This window comes from Phoca vitulina, unplaced genomic scaffold (assembly GCF_004348235.1).
Source record: "Phoca vitulina isolate PV1807 unplaced genomic scaffold, GSC_HSeal_1.0 scaffold46, whole genome shotgun sequence".
NCBI lineage: Eukaryota > Metazoa > Chordata > Mammalia > Carnivora > Phocidae > Phoca > Phoca vitulina.
Window position 1 is genome coordinate 8,184,717 of NW_022589749.1, and position 17,320 is coordinate 8,202,036.

Sequence of the window (17,320 nt, forward strand, 5' to 3'; positions counted from 1 at the left end):
GTTCCTTGTTTGTCTACCCAGCTAAAGTATCCATCTAGCAGGGTTCTGACCTTTTCCTTCGTTACTTCCGGTTCCCCCAGAACCCAGCACAGTGCCTGGCACGTAGTAAATGTTCCAATTATGTTTTACAGTTGCCAGTGGTGTGCACGACCATCAGGGTTCTACTTGTCATTCTTTCTGTATAGAAAAGATATATATATATATATACATAGACCTCAGAATTGTCATTCCTTCTAACAGCCCACTGCCTTCCTCAGCTCTTCTCTAAAGTGGGGCTTATGGGGTCTTTCCAGGTTCTAGCCATCATATCCAAATTAGCTTGTCCACATTGTACCTGTAATTTGCTACGAAATGATTTGAGATACTAGTTCCCAAACTGATGTGTTCAAGTCAAGAGTATGATTATTTTGAAGGCACTTGCCACCTAGCACCCGAAGGCTGTTGAAGAAAAACAATGCCTGGCGGTGTGTGCAAGTTTCCCTACAGCCTCACAAGCACTGAGTTTTAACACTTTTGTCTAGTTTAATGGAAAGGTCATGTATGTATCTTTAAATTTTCTGTTGCTTGAATTAGTGAAGCTGGGTGTTTTTCTATAAATGTGCTCGTTCTATTTCCTGTCTTGTGGAAGGAAATCTCCAGGGTACCTTAATTGTTCCCTTCACCTTTGCTTGTGCTAAAGGTTCCACTTGAGACTGTCTCATGAGAGCAGGGTGAGGGCCCCCAGGGGCTAGAACAGGAACACACTGAGCTGAACTCTGCTGGTTGCAGAAGCTGTTCTGCCAGTCAACCAGCAAGAAACGCTTTGAGAGTCCCTTGTGCCCGCAGCATGGTACTGAGGAGAGAAAGAACTTTTTTTTTAAGTCTTTGTGAATAATTTTTTCAAAATGATAATTTTTTCTTAAATTATAAAAGCACACAGTGTGTAGGGTTACTCATTGGAACATTGGGGCAGCAAAAGTTTGGGAAATAATCTAAATTCTGATCACTAGCGAGACTACACACATTCCTACAGGGAAACCTTGTGGAGTCATTCCAAGGAGTGCACTTGATCTAGCACATACTGATCCAGAACAATTGGAAATACTGTATTAGTCTCTGATGGCCACTATAACAAATTACCACAAATTGGATGGCTTAAATCAACATAAATTTGTTACCTTACAGTGCTGGGGATCAGACATCCAAAATCCATCTTGGTGGGCCAACATCGAGGTGTTGGCAGGGCTGCATGCCTTTTGGAGGCTCTAGGGGAGAACCTGTTTCCTTTCCAACTTTTAGAGGCTGTCCACGTTCCTTGGATTGTAATCCCTTCCCTCCAAATTCTGCTTCTGTACTCACATATCCTTCTGTCTCTGATTCTCCTGCTCTACTCATAAAGACCCTTCTGATTACATTGGGCCCACCTGGATAATCCCCATCTTGGGATCCTTCATTGAATCTCATCTGCAAAGTCCCTTTTGCCATGTAAAGTGACATATTCACGGGTTCTGGGATTAGGACAGGTGCACCTTTAGAGGGAGGGGGGGTCATTATGGAGCCCACCACACCCTAAACGGAAGTAAGCAAGGTTCAGAGCAGAGTGCGTGGACTCACATTTGTTGAAGTTTAAAAGAGAGAAAAGGAGTAAATATGGATGTGCTTGCAAAGGCATAGGATACCCCTGAAGGCCAAATAGGAAACTGCTAAGAGTGGCTGCTTCTGGGAAGAATGGGTAGAAAGGAGGCTTACTAGTCATAGTATATCTTTTTGAATTGTTTCAGTTTTTTAGTACATGCCTACGTCACCTACATTAAAAATAAATTTTAAGAAGTAACACATACTCATTGTAAAAGGTCAGACCTTCCAGAAGTGAAGGAAAATACCTACAAAAATCAGTCCCCCAGATCACTCCCTTTTTGTCCAGCAATAATCACTGTAAAGAGTTTGGCTATATCCTTATAGACTTATTTTTAAAAATGCATATGTAGGGGCACCTGGGTGGCTCAGTCGTTAAACGTCTGCCTTAGGCTCAGGTCATGATCCCAGGGTCCTGGGATCGAGCCCCACATCCGGCTCCCTACTCCGCGGGAAGCCTGCTTCTCCCTCTCCCACTCCCCCTGCTTGTGTTCCTGCTCTCGCTGTCTCTCTCTCTGTCAAATAAATTAAAAAAAAAAAAAAATCTTAAAAAAAATAAAAGTGCATATATAATTTTTCACATAGATGGGGGTCATACTGTGTATATTATGCTGCAATGTGAATTTTTCTTTGTTTTACTATATCATTCACCTCCTTCCTCACCAACATACGAAGAAGATTTAACAACACTAGAGTTTCTCACTGCTCAGATATACCTAAACTGACTTAACCAGACCCTCATTGGTGGACATATAGATACTTTGCTGCTTTCCAGAGCATTCCCGATACTGTAATGTATGTCTATGTGTCTTTTTTTTTTAAGTTTAAACTGGAGTGAAATTCACATAACATGAAATTAACCATTTTACAACTCCGTGAACATTTAGTGAATGTGGCATTTAGTGCATTCCCGATGTCACGTAACCACCACTTCTATCCAGTTCCAGAACATTTACATCAAACCAAAAGGAAACCCTGCGTCCATTAAGCAGTCACTCCCTACCCCCCAACTCCCAGTCCCTGGCAACCACCAATCGCTTTCTGTCTCTGTGGATTTGCATATTCTGGGTATTACATATCAGTGGAATCATGTAATATGTGAAGTTTTCATGTGGCTTCTTTGATTTAGTGTCATGTTTTAGGGGTTCATTCATGCTCTAGCACGGATCAGGACTCCATTTCTTTTTATGGCTGGATGACATTCCCATTGTATGGATAGAACAGCTTTTATTTATCCATTCATCCCCTAACGGACACTTGGGCTATTTCCACCTTTTGGCTATGAGTATTTGTGTATATGTATTTGAGGGCCTGTTTCCAATTCTTTTGGATATATACCAAGGGTGTGCATCCTTCTGCATACACTTTGAGCTTTATGTTATTTTCAGACACTGTTAACATAAGCAAGTTAAAAATAATTGGTAACAAAGTGTTGCAAAGCACATACTAAGATAAATGATAGCAGGATGTCAGATTTAGACAAATGTTTTCTTATTTTTCAGATCCAGAGAGGACAGGAAAATGGCCACCTGGGATGAAAAGGTAAATTAATTCTGGTGGACCAGCAGCGTTAAAGGACCTCCCCAGGCTTGAAGACAATTCTGTTTGGTGTTTCAAACAGGATAAAGGGAAAACACCTGTTTGGGCTCTTTCTGCCATACCGAAGCGTTTAGTCACAAAGGTGAAAACTATAGCAGGAATTCACAGACCTCAAGATAGCCTAATAATCTGAATCAGATCCTTCAAATCCCACCTCTGCATTTTAATAACCATGTGTCACGAGGCCCTGACCTTCACCTCGCTGAGACCTCCATCTCCTTATCTGGAAAAGGGAGAGAAAATTATCCTTGTTCCTGAAGGCTTGTCAGGAAGAGTTGAGGAGACCGTGATCTCAAACTGCTAGGCTGATAGTCCCTAAGTGGCTTTTCCCTACTGCCCATTTTACAGATAAAGACACTTGGGCCCAGAGAAGTAAAGCCACTTGCTCAAGATCACACAGGTAGAAAGTGTCAGAAATAGGATTTCACCCCGGGCCTGACTCCAGAGCAAATGCTTTGCCTCTTGTATCATGTGATCATCCCAAGCAACTATTAAACTCCGTCCTTGATATCTGCGGTGCAGGTTTGTTGGGCTTGGGGGGACATCTGTTGTGAAGGGTGAGGACAAGGTGGAAAGGAAATGCTGGCTTCCATTTCTGCTGTTCCCTGGGAGGTTCCGGGAGCCTGGCAGGTAGAGCCGGAGGCTCAGGGTAGCAGCAGGGTGATCAGGGCAGGTCCAAGAAGCAGGGTCATGGGATGATAATGATGCCCCCTTTCTTTGTAAGAGTCACTTGGATTTTAGGGCTTTTTTTTTGTTTACAGTGTGGCGGGGGAAAATGGCCCATTCTAGATGCTACCAGTTCTGACTTCAGAAATGTTGAATCTGGGGAGAATGTTCATCTTTGAATTAAATAAAATATGGCGGATGAGCAGTACCAATAATAACATGAACAACATCTATTGAGCGCTCACTCTGCGCCAGGCATGTGCTCAGGGCTTTCTGTGTATTTGGTTTTTTAGTCCTCACAACAACCCTGTGCATTAAAAGTACTATTATTTCTTTCCCCCTCTTACAGCTTGGGAAATTGAAGCACAGCAAGGTTTAGCAATTTGCCCAAGGTCACACAGCTGGTGAGAGGTTCGGACCCATGCTGCCTGGCTTCCATGCCCTAATTACTCACTGCTGATTGTATGCTTCTCAAACACAGTCTATCCCAAAGACAGGGTAGGTCTCCAGGGGGAAGAGCTCACCCCTGGCAGGGACGGAGCAGGGAATGGGGATCACAGGGGCAACAAGGGCTCGCTGGGGAGGATTCCTTCCCGCGGTCATTCATGCACCTAACAGATGTTTATCAGCACCAGCTGTGTCCTGGCACCGACCACAGTTGTCAGGCCGTAGCAGGAAAGCACGGGTCCCTGCCTGCCTGTGGCTTCCTCTGGCCGAGCGACAGACCCCTGTCAAGTCCCAAAACGGAATGTGTGAAGATGCACATGGGCAGAGCTGTAAAGGAGAGGCCATGGTTCATGTGGGCCCCTCACTGGGGCCATTGAGATCAGAAGGGCCTCCAGACCCAACATCTGGAGGGCCGGAGCAGGGAACCAGGTACGGGGGGAAGACGGAGAGGGTGTCTTGGCAGAGGAAGCGGCCTATGCAGAGGCCAGAAGGCAGGTGGAAGCGAGGCCTGAAGGAGGCCAGGGTGGAGCAACGTGATGGGGGGCCAGGAGGTGCTAAGTCTGGAGAGACAAGGCCAGGCAGAGCCCAGGGGACAGGGAAGGTTCTGGGGGTGGTGCGAAGAACAGTGGGCAGGCAGGGTAGCGACCGATCAGGCCTGAACTTGGAAAAGTTTCTCTGGTATCCTGTGGAAGTGGGTAGAAATACCAGCAAGGACATGGAGGGCCGGCAAGGAGGGGAGGGAGCAGGGGCGTGGCACCGGCACTGGGGGGGGGGGGATTTGTGAGCGAAGTGCCCAGAATCTGGGGCGACAATGGCAGTGGTGTGTATGTAGAATGTGAGACTGATGTTTAGAGGAGGAAGTCTCCTTTCCTTTGGAGGGTCATGGAAGGTTCTGCAGAAGAGGCAGCCTTTGAGCTGGGCCTTGGGATTTGAACTCATGGGGTCCAAGGAAAGGGCATTTCTAGAGGCAGGAACAGCATGGACAAAGGCCAGGAAGCAGGCTTATGTAGAGCTCCATAGAGCGGGGGGGGGGGCGGGGAGGAGGGGGACCCCCCCCCCCCGCCCCACCCCCGCCGTGGCCGGCTGAGGAGCCTGCACTTTCATCCGGGAGAAGCCTAGTGCTGGAGTGGGACTTCCTGCCAATCTGGGAGATGCTAGCCCACCACCTGCTCCTGGGGGTGAGCCGTGAGCCGCGGGGAAAGCAGCTCAGGGCCAGCATTCAAATCCTGCCTCCGCCCCTTGTGGGCTGTGTGACCTCAGACCAGTTTCCGAACCTCCCTGAGCCTCCGTGTCCGCGGTCATGAGTGGGGTCGACAGTCCTCACCATGGACTTGTGACCCTTCCTGGTAAGGCATTGGACGCACAGGGCCTGCCACCCGAGAGGGAGCAACTCCAGGAGTTCAGCGATTGTTATTAATCAAAGGCAAATGGAAACAATTCCTACTTTCCTTCATTTGTAGTTCCCTATGAAAAGGGAAAAAAAGCCAAAATGTTCAATGCTGGTTATTCCGTGGTGAAGCCAGCTCATACCTAGTGAGCGGCTGGATCAACCCATACAGTTGTTCTGGACAAAAATTCAACAGTGTGTGTCCAGAACCATGAAAATGTCCATAATCAAACCTGGTCATCTCACTTAAAAGGAAATAACCCGTAAGAAGGAAACGAATTGCGAGCACCATATTTCGTAGCCCATCAGGCGCCACTCATAGTAGATGCGCCATTATTTTGTCCCACGGAGAAAATAATGCTGCCGTTTATTGTGATGTAATGTGACCGAACGCTGAAACCGGTCATTCGTGAGACATCCAGATTTCAGGAATGTTAAGCTCTGGGGAAATGTGGTCTTCGAATTGGTGATATAAGGTGCTAAAAATGAGGAGTAATCAGTAGATGCAATAGTGAGAGCATTAACTTCTTGGTGAAGTTTCTTGGCCATTAAGAAGGCATAAATCTGATGCACGTAACTAGTGGGAAAAATAAGATACAAAATTGTCTGCCGTCTTTGATTAGAGAGAAAGAGACCTCAGGCGGAGGAGAAGTCTGGTGTGTTGGGATTATCGTGAATTTCTTTTCTTTTGCTCGGTTTTCGCAATGCTAAAAGAAATAGATCGAGGGTAAAGGTCTGCTCGTTAGGGTGAATGACAGCAGGTAAAGCTGGAGATGGGGGTGGGGGTGGGTGGTTGTGCTGCGCATGGGTCTGAATGGAGCCAGGGAACTGGTGGGGTGGGGGGAGGGGTTAAAGGCACAGAAACCGCAGAAGCACAGAATTGGGATGCGGAACAGAGGACACACTTTGGGGGGGGGGGCCCGGCCATTGGGGGGGGGGCCACAGGAACCTTTTTGTCGTGACACAGAGGCCAGTACAAGTTGCTGACAAGCGCTGGGGAATATTGGGTCAGGACCACCTGTACAACTGAGCCTCTATTGATTCGAAGGACCAGTTCCTTTTAGTAATTTACCCTTGTGGAGTTAATTGTGTTTTTAAAAAATTGTTTTAATAGAATTGCTTTTAGGAGCTTTTGAATTATCCGGCTGCCCTGGTGTTTGAGGGGCAAATGATGGTGTCGTAGGAGAAACTGGCAGAGTTTTTCAGACCTGTCTTACCCACAGCCAGCTCTGCGGAGAGCCCTTCCCACCTCCCTGTGCCTCAGAGTTCCTCTTCTGTGAAATGGGAACAATGATACGTCCTCTCGGGTTTGAGGATCAAATGCAGCTCACTGAGCCGGGGCCAGGCTACAGCAAAGACAGCCTGCTCGCTGGGTCATGAGGCCGAGCTGGGTTCTTAGCCGTTAGCTGACCTCTTCCCCCTCTCAGATGATCGTGTGTCACCAGCCGCATCTGGGGAACCTGGGAGCCAGTGGGCTTAGAGGTCGCAGTAGCCCTTTGCATATTTCTCCTGAGGCATCTGGAGGCTTCAGGTTTATTTACAGTGCTGGTACTCCACTTTGGCTGCACATGGGAGATCCCAACACCCAGGCCACCCCCAGACCAACTGAATCATCATCTTGGGGCCTGGGACCCAGGCCTTGGGTATTTTAAAAGCTTGCAGGTGGTTCCAAAGTGCAGCCAGGGCTGAGAGGCACTAGTTAGACGGTGGCTGGGTAGGGTTGCTCTCTCCGTGGGCGAGAGGGGTGTCCTTACTCCTGTTCGCCCCATCTTTTCCCCCCACCCGGCCAAAGCATTGCTAAGACACTGGGGCTGGGAGTTGCCTGGATGACTCAGTCACACTGGTGATAGGTCTTCGTTTCTGGCTGAATAACTGGGTTTTTTTTCTTGCTATGTTTTCGTTTTCTTTATGCTTTCATAATAAAATAATGTGACTTATACTTCCCAGTTAACATAGCTGATGTCACATACTTTGGACAGGGCTGTCTCCTCTCTGGCAGTCATCTCCCGACCCCAGGGAAATAGACTGGGTGCATCCTCCCCATACCTGTGTCTTTCAAACTCAACTCATTGGTGACCCCTGAAATCCATTAATGGGCTGCTATCGGTCGCTTAAGCAATGAAATAGAATAAAAATGGAAGCCACAAGAGGGCTCGCACTTAGAAACTTTGGTTGTAGAACACACGTATGTCAGTGTGTATGAAAAGGCAGGATTAAAGTGTGTTTTTCTCATGGAGTAACACTGGGCTGAGCTCCTTGCACAGCGCTGAGCTCCTCACAGCTGGGAGCCCAGTCCATCCAGGGTGGTGGTCAAAGGGGTCCTTGCAAGAGGAGGGGGCTCTGGGCCAGGCAGCCTGCCTCCAAATCAGAGCTCTGCTTCTCACTGGCCGTGAGCCCTGGGGCAGATTGTTTGGCCTCTCCTGTAAATGGGAGTGTTTCAATCCCCTTCTCCTGAGGCCAAACAATGTGTTGCAATGTGTCACCTGAGGGCTTTGTAAGGAGCTCAGAAATGGCAGGTGCTGGGGGGGGGGGGGGGGCTAGTTAACACTACGGCTCCTGCTATGGGATGTTCTTTCCCCTCATCATCTCCAGCCAGCCTCGCCATCCTCTTGCCTCCCCGGGTTGGCAGACGACTCTCATGAAGGCAGGAGGGATCCTGACCCTGCAGGAAAAGGAGAGAAATGTTGCCGCATCTCTGGGGGGAGCCTGGGCCCCCGGTCGGGCTCCTCGGCCCGTAAGCAGCAGTCCCCCACCAGCGATGGTTGTTTTTGTCAACCTCAGACTTCCTCCCCACCCTAGAGAAGGAAAAGCTGCCACGCTTATTTAAAGACTTCCCTGATTTTAAAAATAGGCATTCCTCAGAACACACATCCCCGGGGGGTTGGGGGGGGGCGGCACTGGGGTAGGTCACCTTGCTGCTGGAAGTCGCCCTGTCTACCCCCCAGAGGAGAGGTTTGCTGGGTGTGTGGGGGGGGTCATTCCACCATCCAGGCTGTGTTCAGCAGGCAACAGCAGGCTGCCGGGCAGGAAGGGCCCTGATGGTGGGTGACAGTCTCAAACACAGGACTCACTCAGTTCCTCCAGGAGTGGTGACCGTGTGGGTCCAGTGTCCACTGTGAAACCTGGGAGAGACGCCGTGCCTGCGGTTTCTGCGGGGGGCTGGTCACAGGGGCCCCTTCTGCCCAGCACTTGCAGAATTCCAGACTCCCCGAAGGAAAGCAAGTATTCAACATCAGCCCCATCGTGTACACAGTCTAGGCGCCGTGAGCTGTTCATATCAGGGAGTGGTGGAACTTTCCAGATGCCAACCAAGGGCCAAGCAGGCCTTTCAAAGGAGAGCAGCCTCAAGCCTGTTCTGCACAGGGAGTGACAGGATTAGGTTTTGGGAGGTGGAGGTGAGGCCGGGGCGGTGGCAGAGGAGGGGAGAAGTAGGTGGTACGGGGCTTCGTGATGAGCAGGTCGTGGGCGGAGGGGGAGGGAAAGTGGGCGCTAGGGGACAGCTTCTCCGAGGAGGTTTTAAGTGCCCCGGCCTGGAAGACGAGAGACCCAGGCACAGGTCCGGGAGTGTCTGCTGACTGGAGGCATTTGCCTTGTTATAGGGCCTCAGTTTCCCCATCTGCCAAGGGAGGGCAGATTGCACCTCAGAACCTTGATTCTACCTCTCACAAAATCCTCTGCTGTTGCTTCGAAACATCAGCTTTTCTGCCATATTTTCCCCTCATTAGCGGACCGTTATAGAAAGAACAAAGCTGGGAGACTTGAGTTCATATGCTGGCTCTACCCCTTACGTATCTTTGTTTTTAGGTATTTGTTCTGTTCCATTGTTTGGTTTTCTGATCCAGGGATTCCAGTAATGTATATTGGTTCATTCTCCTTCCTGCCTGACCCCCATATACTTCATTCACCATTCAATTCTCTGTAGGCAGGATCTCCCTCCAAAAATGGCTATTTCTTATGGTTAAATCTAATAGAATAAAATTTGAAAGTTTCTCTTCACCCTCCAACCCAACCCCACTCCCTTCCAGAGGGAACCATTTGGTTTGGGTTATTGATTTTGTCTGCTTTTTTTTTTTTTTTTTTTTTTTTTTTTATTCATGAGAGTCAGAGAGAGAGATAGAGAGAGGCAGCAGCGGAGGGAGAAGCAGGCTCCCCGCCTAGCAGGGAGCCCGATGCGGGACTCGATCCCAGGACCCTGGGATCGTGACCTGAGCCGAAGGCAGACGCTTAACCATCTGAGCCACCCAGGTGCCCTGATTTTGTCTGCTTTTTTTAAGATTTTATTTATTTTAGAGAGAGAACAGGGGGAGGGGCAGAGGGAGAGGGAGAGAGAACAAGAATCTCCAGCAGACTCCATGCCAAGCGCAGAGCCCGACGTGGAGCTCGATCCCAGGACCCCGAGATCATGACCTGAGCTGAAGCCAAGAGTCGGCTGCCTAACCGACTGAGCCACCCAGGCGCCGCGATTTTGTCTGTTGTTAACAAAGATGGCATTATATGATGCAATCTGGTCCGTGACATGCTGGTGTTCACTTAGAGTTCATATAGATCAAGGACACCCTTCTGTGCGCATGCCTACAGGTACACCAGCTGACTGCCTTCTGAATAGCTGCCTAGTGTTCTCTAGTGTGGGTCTGCACAGTGTATTTAATGATGGACTTTGAGGTCATTTCCAGGTTTGGGTTGTTGTAGCAGGGCTCTAGGGAGTATCCATGTGCTTATGTGTGAGTCCCTTGTCAGGTCAAATGATAGGGACTTTAAATTTTGATAGAAACTGGTTAAGGCTGACCCCCTTCTTTGCTCCCATGCCTGGCACATTGGAGAGACTCAAACATTTTTTTCTTTTTTCTTTTTTTTAAGATTTTATTGATTTATTTGACAGTGTGTGCACAAGCAGGGGGAGCGGCAGGCAGAGGGAGGAGCAGGCTCCCCGAGGAGCAGGGAGCCCCATGTGAGGCTCGATCCTAGGACCCCATGAGCATGACCTGAGCCGAATGCAGGCACTTAACCAAGTGAGCCACCCAGGCAGCCCCATACATTTTTTCAAAAGATGAAAGAAACTGTTCCATTGCTCTGCTAAGAAGAATATACCCATTTACAAGCCCCCTTCCTTAGCCTCTGTCATCCTGCCACACTATGTGACTTTGGGCAGTTGGTCTCTCCTCCCTGCACCTCAGTTTCCCTTCTGTGGAGTGGAGAGCCTGCCCTGCCTACCTCTCAGGATTGTCACAAGCATCAAGCGAGAGCAGAAGTGGGTGGAGGTGGCCTGTAAGCTGTGAGCAAAAGGAAGCAGTTTTTGCCAGGATTGGTGGCAGAAACGGGCTTTTCCCGGGGCGCCTGGGTGGCTCAGTTGGTTAAGCGTCTGCCTTCGGCTCAGGTCATGATCCCAGGGTCCTGGGATCGAGTCCTCCATTGGGCTCCCTGCTCCGCGGGAAGCCTGCTTCTCCCTCTCCCACTCCCCCTGCTTGTGTTCCCTCTCTCACTGTGTCTCTCTCTGTCAAATAAATAAACAAAATCTTAAAAAAAAAAAAAAGAAAAGAAAAGAAATGGGCTTTTCCCAATGGTTTTGTGACCTCTGAAGGAGCCTGCTTTCTCCTCAGAGTGCAGGATGGATGTGTGGCCCACAAAGAAAAGGAGGGAGCAGGCCACCCATGGCCACCCGTCATAGGCTGACTTGGGCGCATACTCTCTGCCTTAGCTTCCTGGAGCTGCTTTAATGAATAACCAAGAACCAGGTGGCTTAAAACAACAGAAATGTATTCTGTCAGTTCTGAAGGCTTGAAGTCTAAAATCAAGGTTTTGGCAGGGTTGGATCCTTCTGGAAGCTTTGAGGGAGCATCTGTTCTGTCCCTTTCTCCCAGCTTCTGGTGGTTGCTGGCAATCTTTGGCATCCTTGGCTTGTAGATGCACTCCAGTCTCTGCCTCCATCCGCACATGGTCCCCTCCTTATAAGGACATCAGTCATTGGATTTAGGGCCCACCCTAAATTCGGATGATCTCATCTCAAGACCTTTTAACTAGTTAACACCTGCAAAGACCCATATTCCAAGCAAGGTCATATTCTGAGGTTCCACGTGGACATGAATTTGGGGGCAGCCACAGTGCAACCCACGAAACTGCCCTAGAAGGCAGATCTCCAGCCCCTGGCTGCGTGGCTTTCTCTCAGCCATGTGCTCTGAAACATGGGCTCCAAGTCAAAGCAGCCCGGGAGCAGACCCTGGCACTGCCATTTTCCAAGTGCGTGACTTGGGACAAGCCACCTGCCTCACCAAGCCCCAAAATGATGGCCTCAACCTTAGGGGGTTGTTAGGAATAAAATTATTTCGTGCATTTAAGGAACTTTAGTGGTATGTTAATATAATAAAACAACAAAATAAACAATCAGCAATAAGAGATGTCACTGCTCTTGTGTCGTCTTGGAGTTGGAGGCAGATGTTGAATGATAAGCAAATCAGGTCCCCAGAAGTAGGCTCTGGGAGGGAGCAGGCAAATGGGGACTTAAGGGACATCAGGAGTCTGCCAAATTTCTTTAGAAGTACCCTTTTCTGTGATTGTTGGATGACCACAAAATAGGGACTTTCCCCCTCCTACAGATGGCAGCTTCTGACCGAGCCTGTAAAAAGAGATGTTCACAAGAACATTTTTTCTCTCTCTCCGAGGTCTGTTTTTCCCATTTCTGCCCCCCTGTCTCCCAGGCAGTGATCCTTCTGGTATGATACCTGTCATGTGTAAAAGAGAAGCAGGCGATCCATTTACCTTTGAGGGGTAGCTCTTGCGCTTCGCTGTTCACTCACTTATTAAATAGTTACCGACCCCCTCCGTGTGACTGAGGGAGGAGTCAGCACCTGCCCTCCCAGGATTCACGGACCAGAGCAGGAGACAGACGGTAGCGAGATGCCCCAGCACTCCTTAGGAAGTGGCAAGACAGGGAAATAGGGGAAGGAGGCTCCCGCAGCAGGTGGCGGCTAAGGAAGGCCTCCCGGGGAGGTAGAATCTAGATGTCTGCAAGATCTGAAAGAGCAATAGCGTGCAAAAGGCAAAAGATCTACCAGCCAGTGGGTGCAGGTGTGCGGAGTCCTCAAGCAAGAGGGAGTGAGGTTTATTCTAGAACCATGAGGCACTGGGTGTGGCTGGGGTGTGGCAGAGGCAGGGGGCCTGGGGAGGAGACCAGGGCCTGGGGAGACCAAGAGAGCTTTGCCTCTGTCCTGAAGGCGGTGGTTGGCAGGGGCCGGGGTGGGAGGCTAAAGATCCTGGGGGAGGGGGCAGGTGAGAGCTGGGACACAGCCCCGTGGTCACTGCAGAAAGGGGACCCTGGCCCCTGCCGTGTGGAGAAAGGACCAGGCAGGAGGCCAGGTGAGGAAGGAGGCCAGCGCAGGCATCCAGGCAAGAGGTGCTGGCAGCAGGAGAGAGTAAGAGAAGAGAAGGGGCAGCGGGAACAGCCATGTTTAGGAGGATAGATTGACAAGCCTTGAGGGAGAGAGAGGAGCCCAAGATGACCTTTGGCTCTTGGCTTGGGCAGCAGGGTTGATGTGATGCTAAGGAAACGGAAGGAAGAGTGGATATGGGGAGGGGTGCCTAGGTGGCTCGGTCCGTTAAGCATCTGCCTTCGGCTCGGGTCATGATCCCGGGGTCCTGGGATCGAGCCCCACACCAGGCTCCTTGCTCAGCGGGGAGCCTGCTTCTCCCTCTGACATATAAATAAATAAAATCTTTAAAAAAAAAAAAAAAAAGAGTGGATCTGGGGGAAAGATAAGAAATTGAGTTTGGGTCCTAGCCAAACTAATGACCTGGCAGGATAGCAGACTTCAGGCTAGAGACTGATTTGCACATGAGACTGATTTGCACATGTTCTCAGTGTTGAGAACACAGGTGTGCTGAGACCACCAAAGGGGGGAGAATTGCCCTGCATGAGCACAGGGTCAGGATTGGGGTGTAGGGGACTTCCAGTGGCGTGGGGGCAGGGCCATGGAGGCTGAGGAGTGTGGCTGGAGATGGGAGAGAAATCAAGAGGCGAGATGGTCCAACGGAACCAAGTCAACAGTGAGTGGAAGCAGGACGGTCAGGGTGGGAACCCCATTGTGGGCTTTGAGACTGAAAGGTGATCCTGGAAAGAGAGGGGTCAGGATGTAGTGGGACAGCAAAGGTTAATGTGGGGGACATGGAGATGGGGAGTGTCCAGCACCAGGGACTCTACTGGTCTCGATTCTGGGGGTTGCAAGTGACAGGAACAACTCCGCAATCTAGCTTAAGCCCCAAAGGGACCCTATCGGTTGATGGGACTGAAGAGTCGGGGGGCTGCAGAGGCAGGCAGTGGGCCGGTAAGCCGAGGAGTGGAAATGAGAGTTTGCGTTGCTGAAGAAGAAGAACAGTGGGCACTTATGGGGGGGCTGTTCCAGGCCAGGCACTGAGGGCGGTGCTCTGTGTAGCTACTGAGTCAGTCCTCCCACCCGCCCAGGCAGGGGGTGGAACCCGAGAGCCCAAAGTGGGTCGTGAGGTTGCTGAGGCCCACACCATTTTCATGATCAACTATATCTTTGACCTTTTCTGAAACTTCTCTGCTCTTGGTATGTCCTATTCTTGACTTAAAACCAGAGTTGTTTTCTGCTCCGCTGGGTGCCGTAAATATTTTCATCCCAGATTACTGAAAGTTGCTTTTTACTGGTCGATGGTTTCAGAAAGAAAAATTTCCTCTCCTGCAAAATATAAATGTGGTTTTTGCAAAGCACCTGAAGGCTCCCACCATGCTGAGAACTAGCACTGGAAGTTTCCATCTGCCAGGTAAAGTGTTTTAGGGGGGAAAATTATGGCCAGGAGCTGCTCAGAGGGCTTCAGCATAGCTGCGGACCTGGCCCTTGGTCAACCCTGGGAGCCTAGCAGGGGAGGGGCCAGCCCGAGATAAGCTGCCGCCCAGCAGGGGAGACAGGGAACCACTGCCTCAGCCAGCGGATGCTTGATGGCCTTTTGCTCTAGGTCAGTGTCCCATGAGACTCTGGGGACACAGGCCTTGCTTTCATGGAGTTTAACTGCTAGTGTGGAGAGAGGAGTAATAAATAAATGGCCACACACAAAAAAAAATTCTGCTTAGAAACTGTAAAAAATAGAGAGGTTATAAAATTGAGAAGGGGTCTGATTTAGATTTTAGGGGTCAAGGAGGGCCCCTCTGAGGAAGGGTCAAGCCTGAGTAAAAGTGACCCAAGCTCAGAGTTGGAAGAAGAGTAGTCCAGGTTGAGGGAAGAGCCTGTGTGAATCCTGGGCCTGGGGAGAATGCAGAGCTTGGAGGGACAGAAGGGCAAGCAGCGTGGCTGGAGTGTGGTGAGCAGGTCATGGGGAAGGAGAAAAGGCCAGATCCCACAGGGCCATGTACATCATAGGAAGGATCTTGGATTTTTATCCAAAATTCAGGGGGCAGTGGTATGATCAGGTGCTAAGATCAGGCATGAGGGCTTATTAGGCCTGCTTGGGCTACTGGTTAGAGAATGCATGTAAGAACCGGGTCCAGGGAGAGAAATCCACAAGGAGGCTGTTGCAGTCTTTTTTTTTTTTTTAAATAAAGATTGTATTTATTTATTTGACGGGGGCGGGGGGGGGAGCGCACAAGTAGGGGGAGCGGGAGAGGGAGAAGCAGGCTCCTAAGGTGGGGCTCGATCCCAGGACCCTGGGATCATGACCTGAGCTGAAGACAGACGCTTAAATGACTGAGCCACCCAGGCCCCCCGAGGCCGTTGCAGTCTTTGGAGTGACAGGATGAAGGCTTGTACTGGGGTGGTAGAAGAGGAAGAAATGAATAGCTTATGTGGAGAGAGGAAAGCCAGACAGGCTCCAGGATCATGGATGAGGAAAGAACCACAAGGTTCACTCTCAGGAGGTTATGCAGTGGTCATAAGCTCTCCTTGGACCTCTTAGTATCTGAGGAAGCCTCAAATCGGGAGCTCCTAAGGCACTCGAACTATATGGAAGACAGGGTAGAGGAGGCCATCTGGAATCCAAACTATGGGATTCTTGGACGGAGCATTTGGAGCACCACCCTCTCCACACTCATCACCTCCAACCTCACCCTGCAGTCTTTGGAGTGGGGACTTCCCCAGGGCACTTATCAAAATGTGGGGTCAAGGAGGCTTCTGAGAGAGGTGGTATACTTTGCCAAATTGGGAGCTTGGACATGTACAAGGCTTCATAGATGAAAGGACAGTGGACTGAGGGCAAAAGAGTTTGAGTTCTCTACTTCCAAGTGCACTGAGACATTGAGCAAGCCCTGGCTGCCCATCTCCTAAGTGCTCCCATCTCCGAAATAGTAGGGAGAACAGACCAGGTAATCTCTTTGGACTCTAACCTTTCCTGAGCTTTTGAAACCTATTATGAAAAAGATCTGAGTATGCATCAAAGGTGTATTGTTGGAGAGAGATCATTTTATTTTACTTTGAAAAGTGTAAAAATATAAAAGAATACAAATACTGGGGCACCTGGGTGGCTCAGTCAGTTAAGCGCCTGACTCTTGATTTTGGCTCAGGTCATGATCTCAGGGTCCTGGGATCGAGCCCCATGTTGGGTTCTCTGCTCAATGGGGGGTCTGCTTCTCCCTCTCCTCTCTCTCCCTCTGCCCCCCTCCTCGTGCTCTCTCTCTCTCAAATAAATAAAATCTTAAAAAAAAAAGAATACAAATATTACCAAGTACTTATATAATCATCCTAAATTGACAGCTATTAACATTTTGTCCTATTTTCCTCAAATCTTTGTGTGATTTAAAAAGATGTTTTTCAGATAGCATTCAAGTGCTTTTTGACTCCTTCTGTTTTTAGCCCTTACCCCTCCCTAAAGGCAACCACCATCATGAATTTGGTGTCTCTCTTTCTGAGTCCATTCGTTTTTATGTTTGTCCTCCCTGGTGTTCATTGAGCTTCTTGGATCTACATGTTTATATTTTTCCATCAAATTTTAAAAGTTTTTAAGCCCATTATTTCTCTAAATTTTTCTGCCCCAATCTCTCTCTCATCTTTTGGTATCCTAGGTACATGTACATTAGACCACTTGATATTGTCCCTAAGGCTCTGGGTTTTTTCCCCTGCCTTTTTTCTCACCATGTTTCCACTTGATGAGTGCTCTGTCTTTAAGTTCACTGATCTTTTGTACTGCAGTATCTAATCAGCTTTGAGCCCATTTGGATTTTTTTTTTTTTTTTACAGTTTCCATTTCTCTATTAAGATTCTCTATTTGTTCTCTCATTAAGCTCATATTTTCTTTGAAATCCTTGAACATATTTATAATAGCTATTTACAAGTCTTTGTTGGCCAATTCTATTATCTCTGTCCATTTTGGTAAGCTAGTGTTTCTACTGGTTATGGGCCAAGTTTTTCTGCTTTATCTGTCTACTAATTTTTTATTGTATGCTATACATTTATAAATGCTACACTGTTGAGTGTATTTTGTTGTGCTCCCTAGTAGAATTTGAGTTTTGTTCCAACAGGCAGTCAATTTACCTGGGGATCTGCTTGATCTTTTCAAGGCTTCTTCTTCTTTTTTTTTTTAACGTTTCCTTTTTTATTTTATTATGTTATGTTAATCACCATACATCATTAGTTTTTGATGTAGTGTTCCATGATTCATTGTTTGCAT

General features: G+C 48.9%; 1 protein-coding gene across 2 annotated transcripts in view; it reads left to right on the top strand.

Annotated features, from left to right (window-relative positions):
- The window catches only part of HVCN1 (hydrogen voltage gated channel 1), a 33,871-nt gene that overhangs the window by 2,224 nt on the left and 14,327 nt on the right, over positions 1–17,320 (top strand). For both annotated transcript variants that reach the window (XM_032431380.1, XM_032431381.1), the window contains one exon: positions 3,117–3,156. In XM_032431380.1, the coding sequence (XP_032287271.1) occupies positions 3,136–3,156 (21 nt within the window). In that variant the 5' untranslated portion in view covers positions 3,117–3,135. The remainder of the gene's footprint in view (positions 1–3,116; positions 3,157–17,320) is intronic.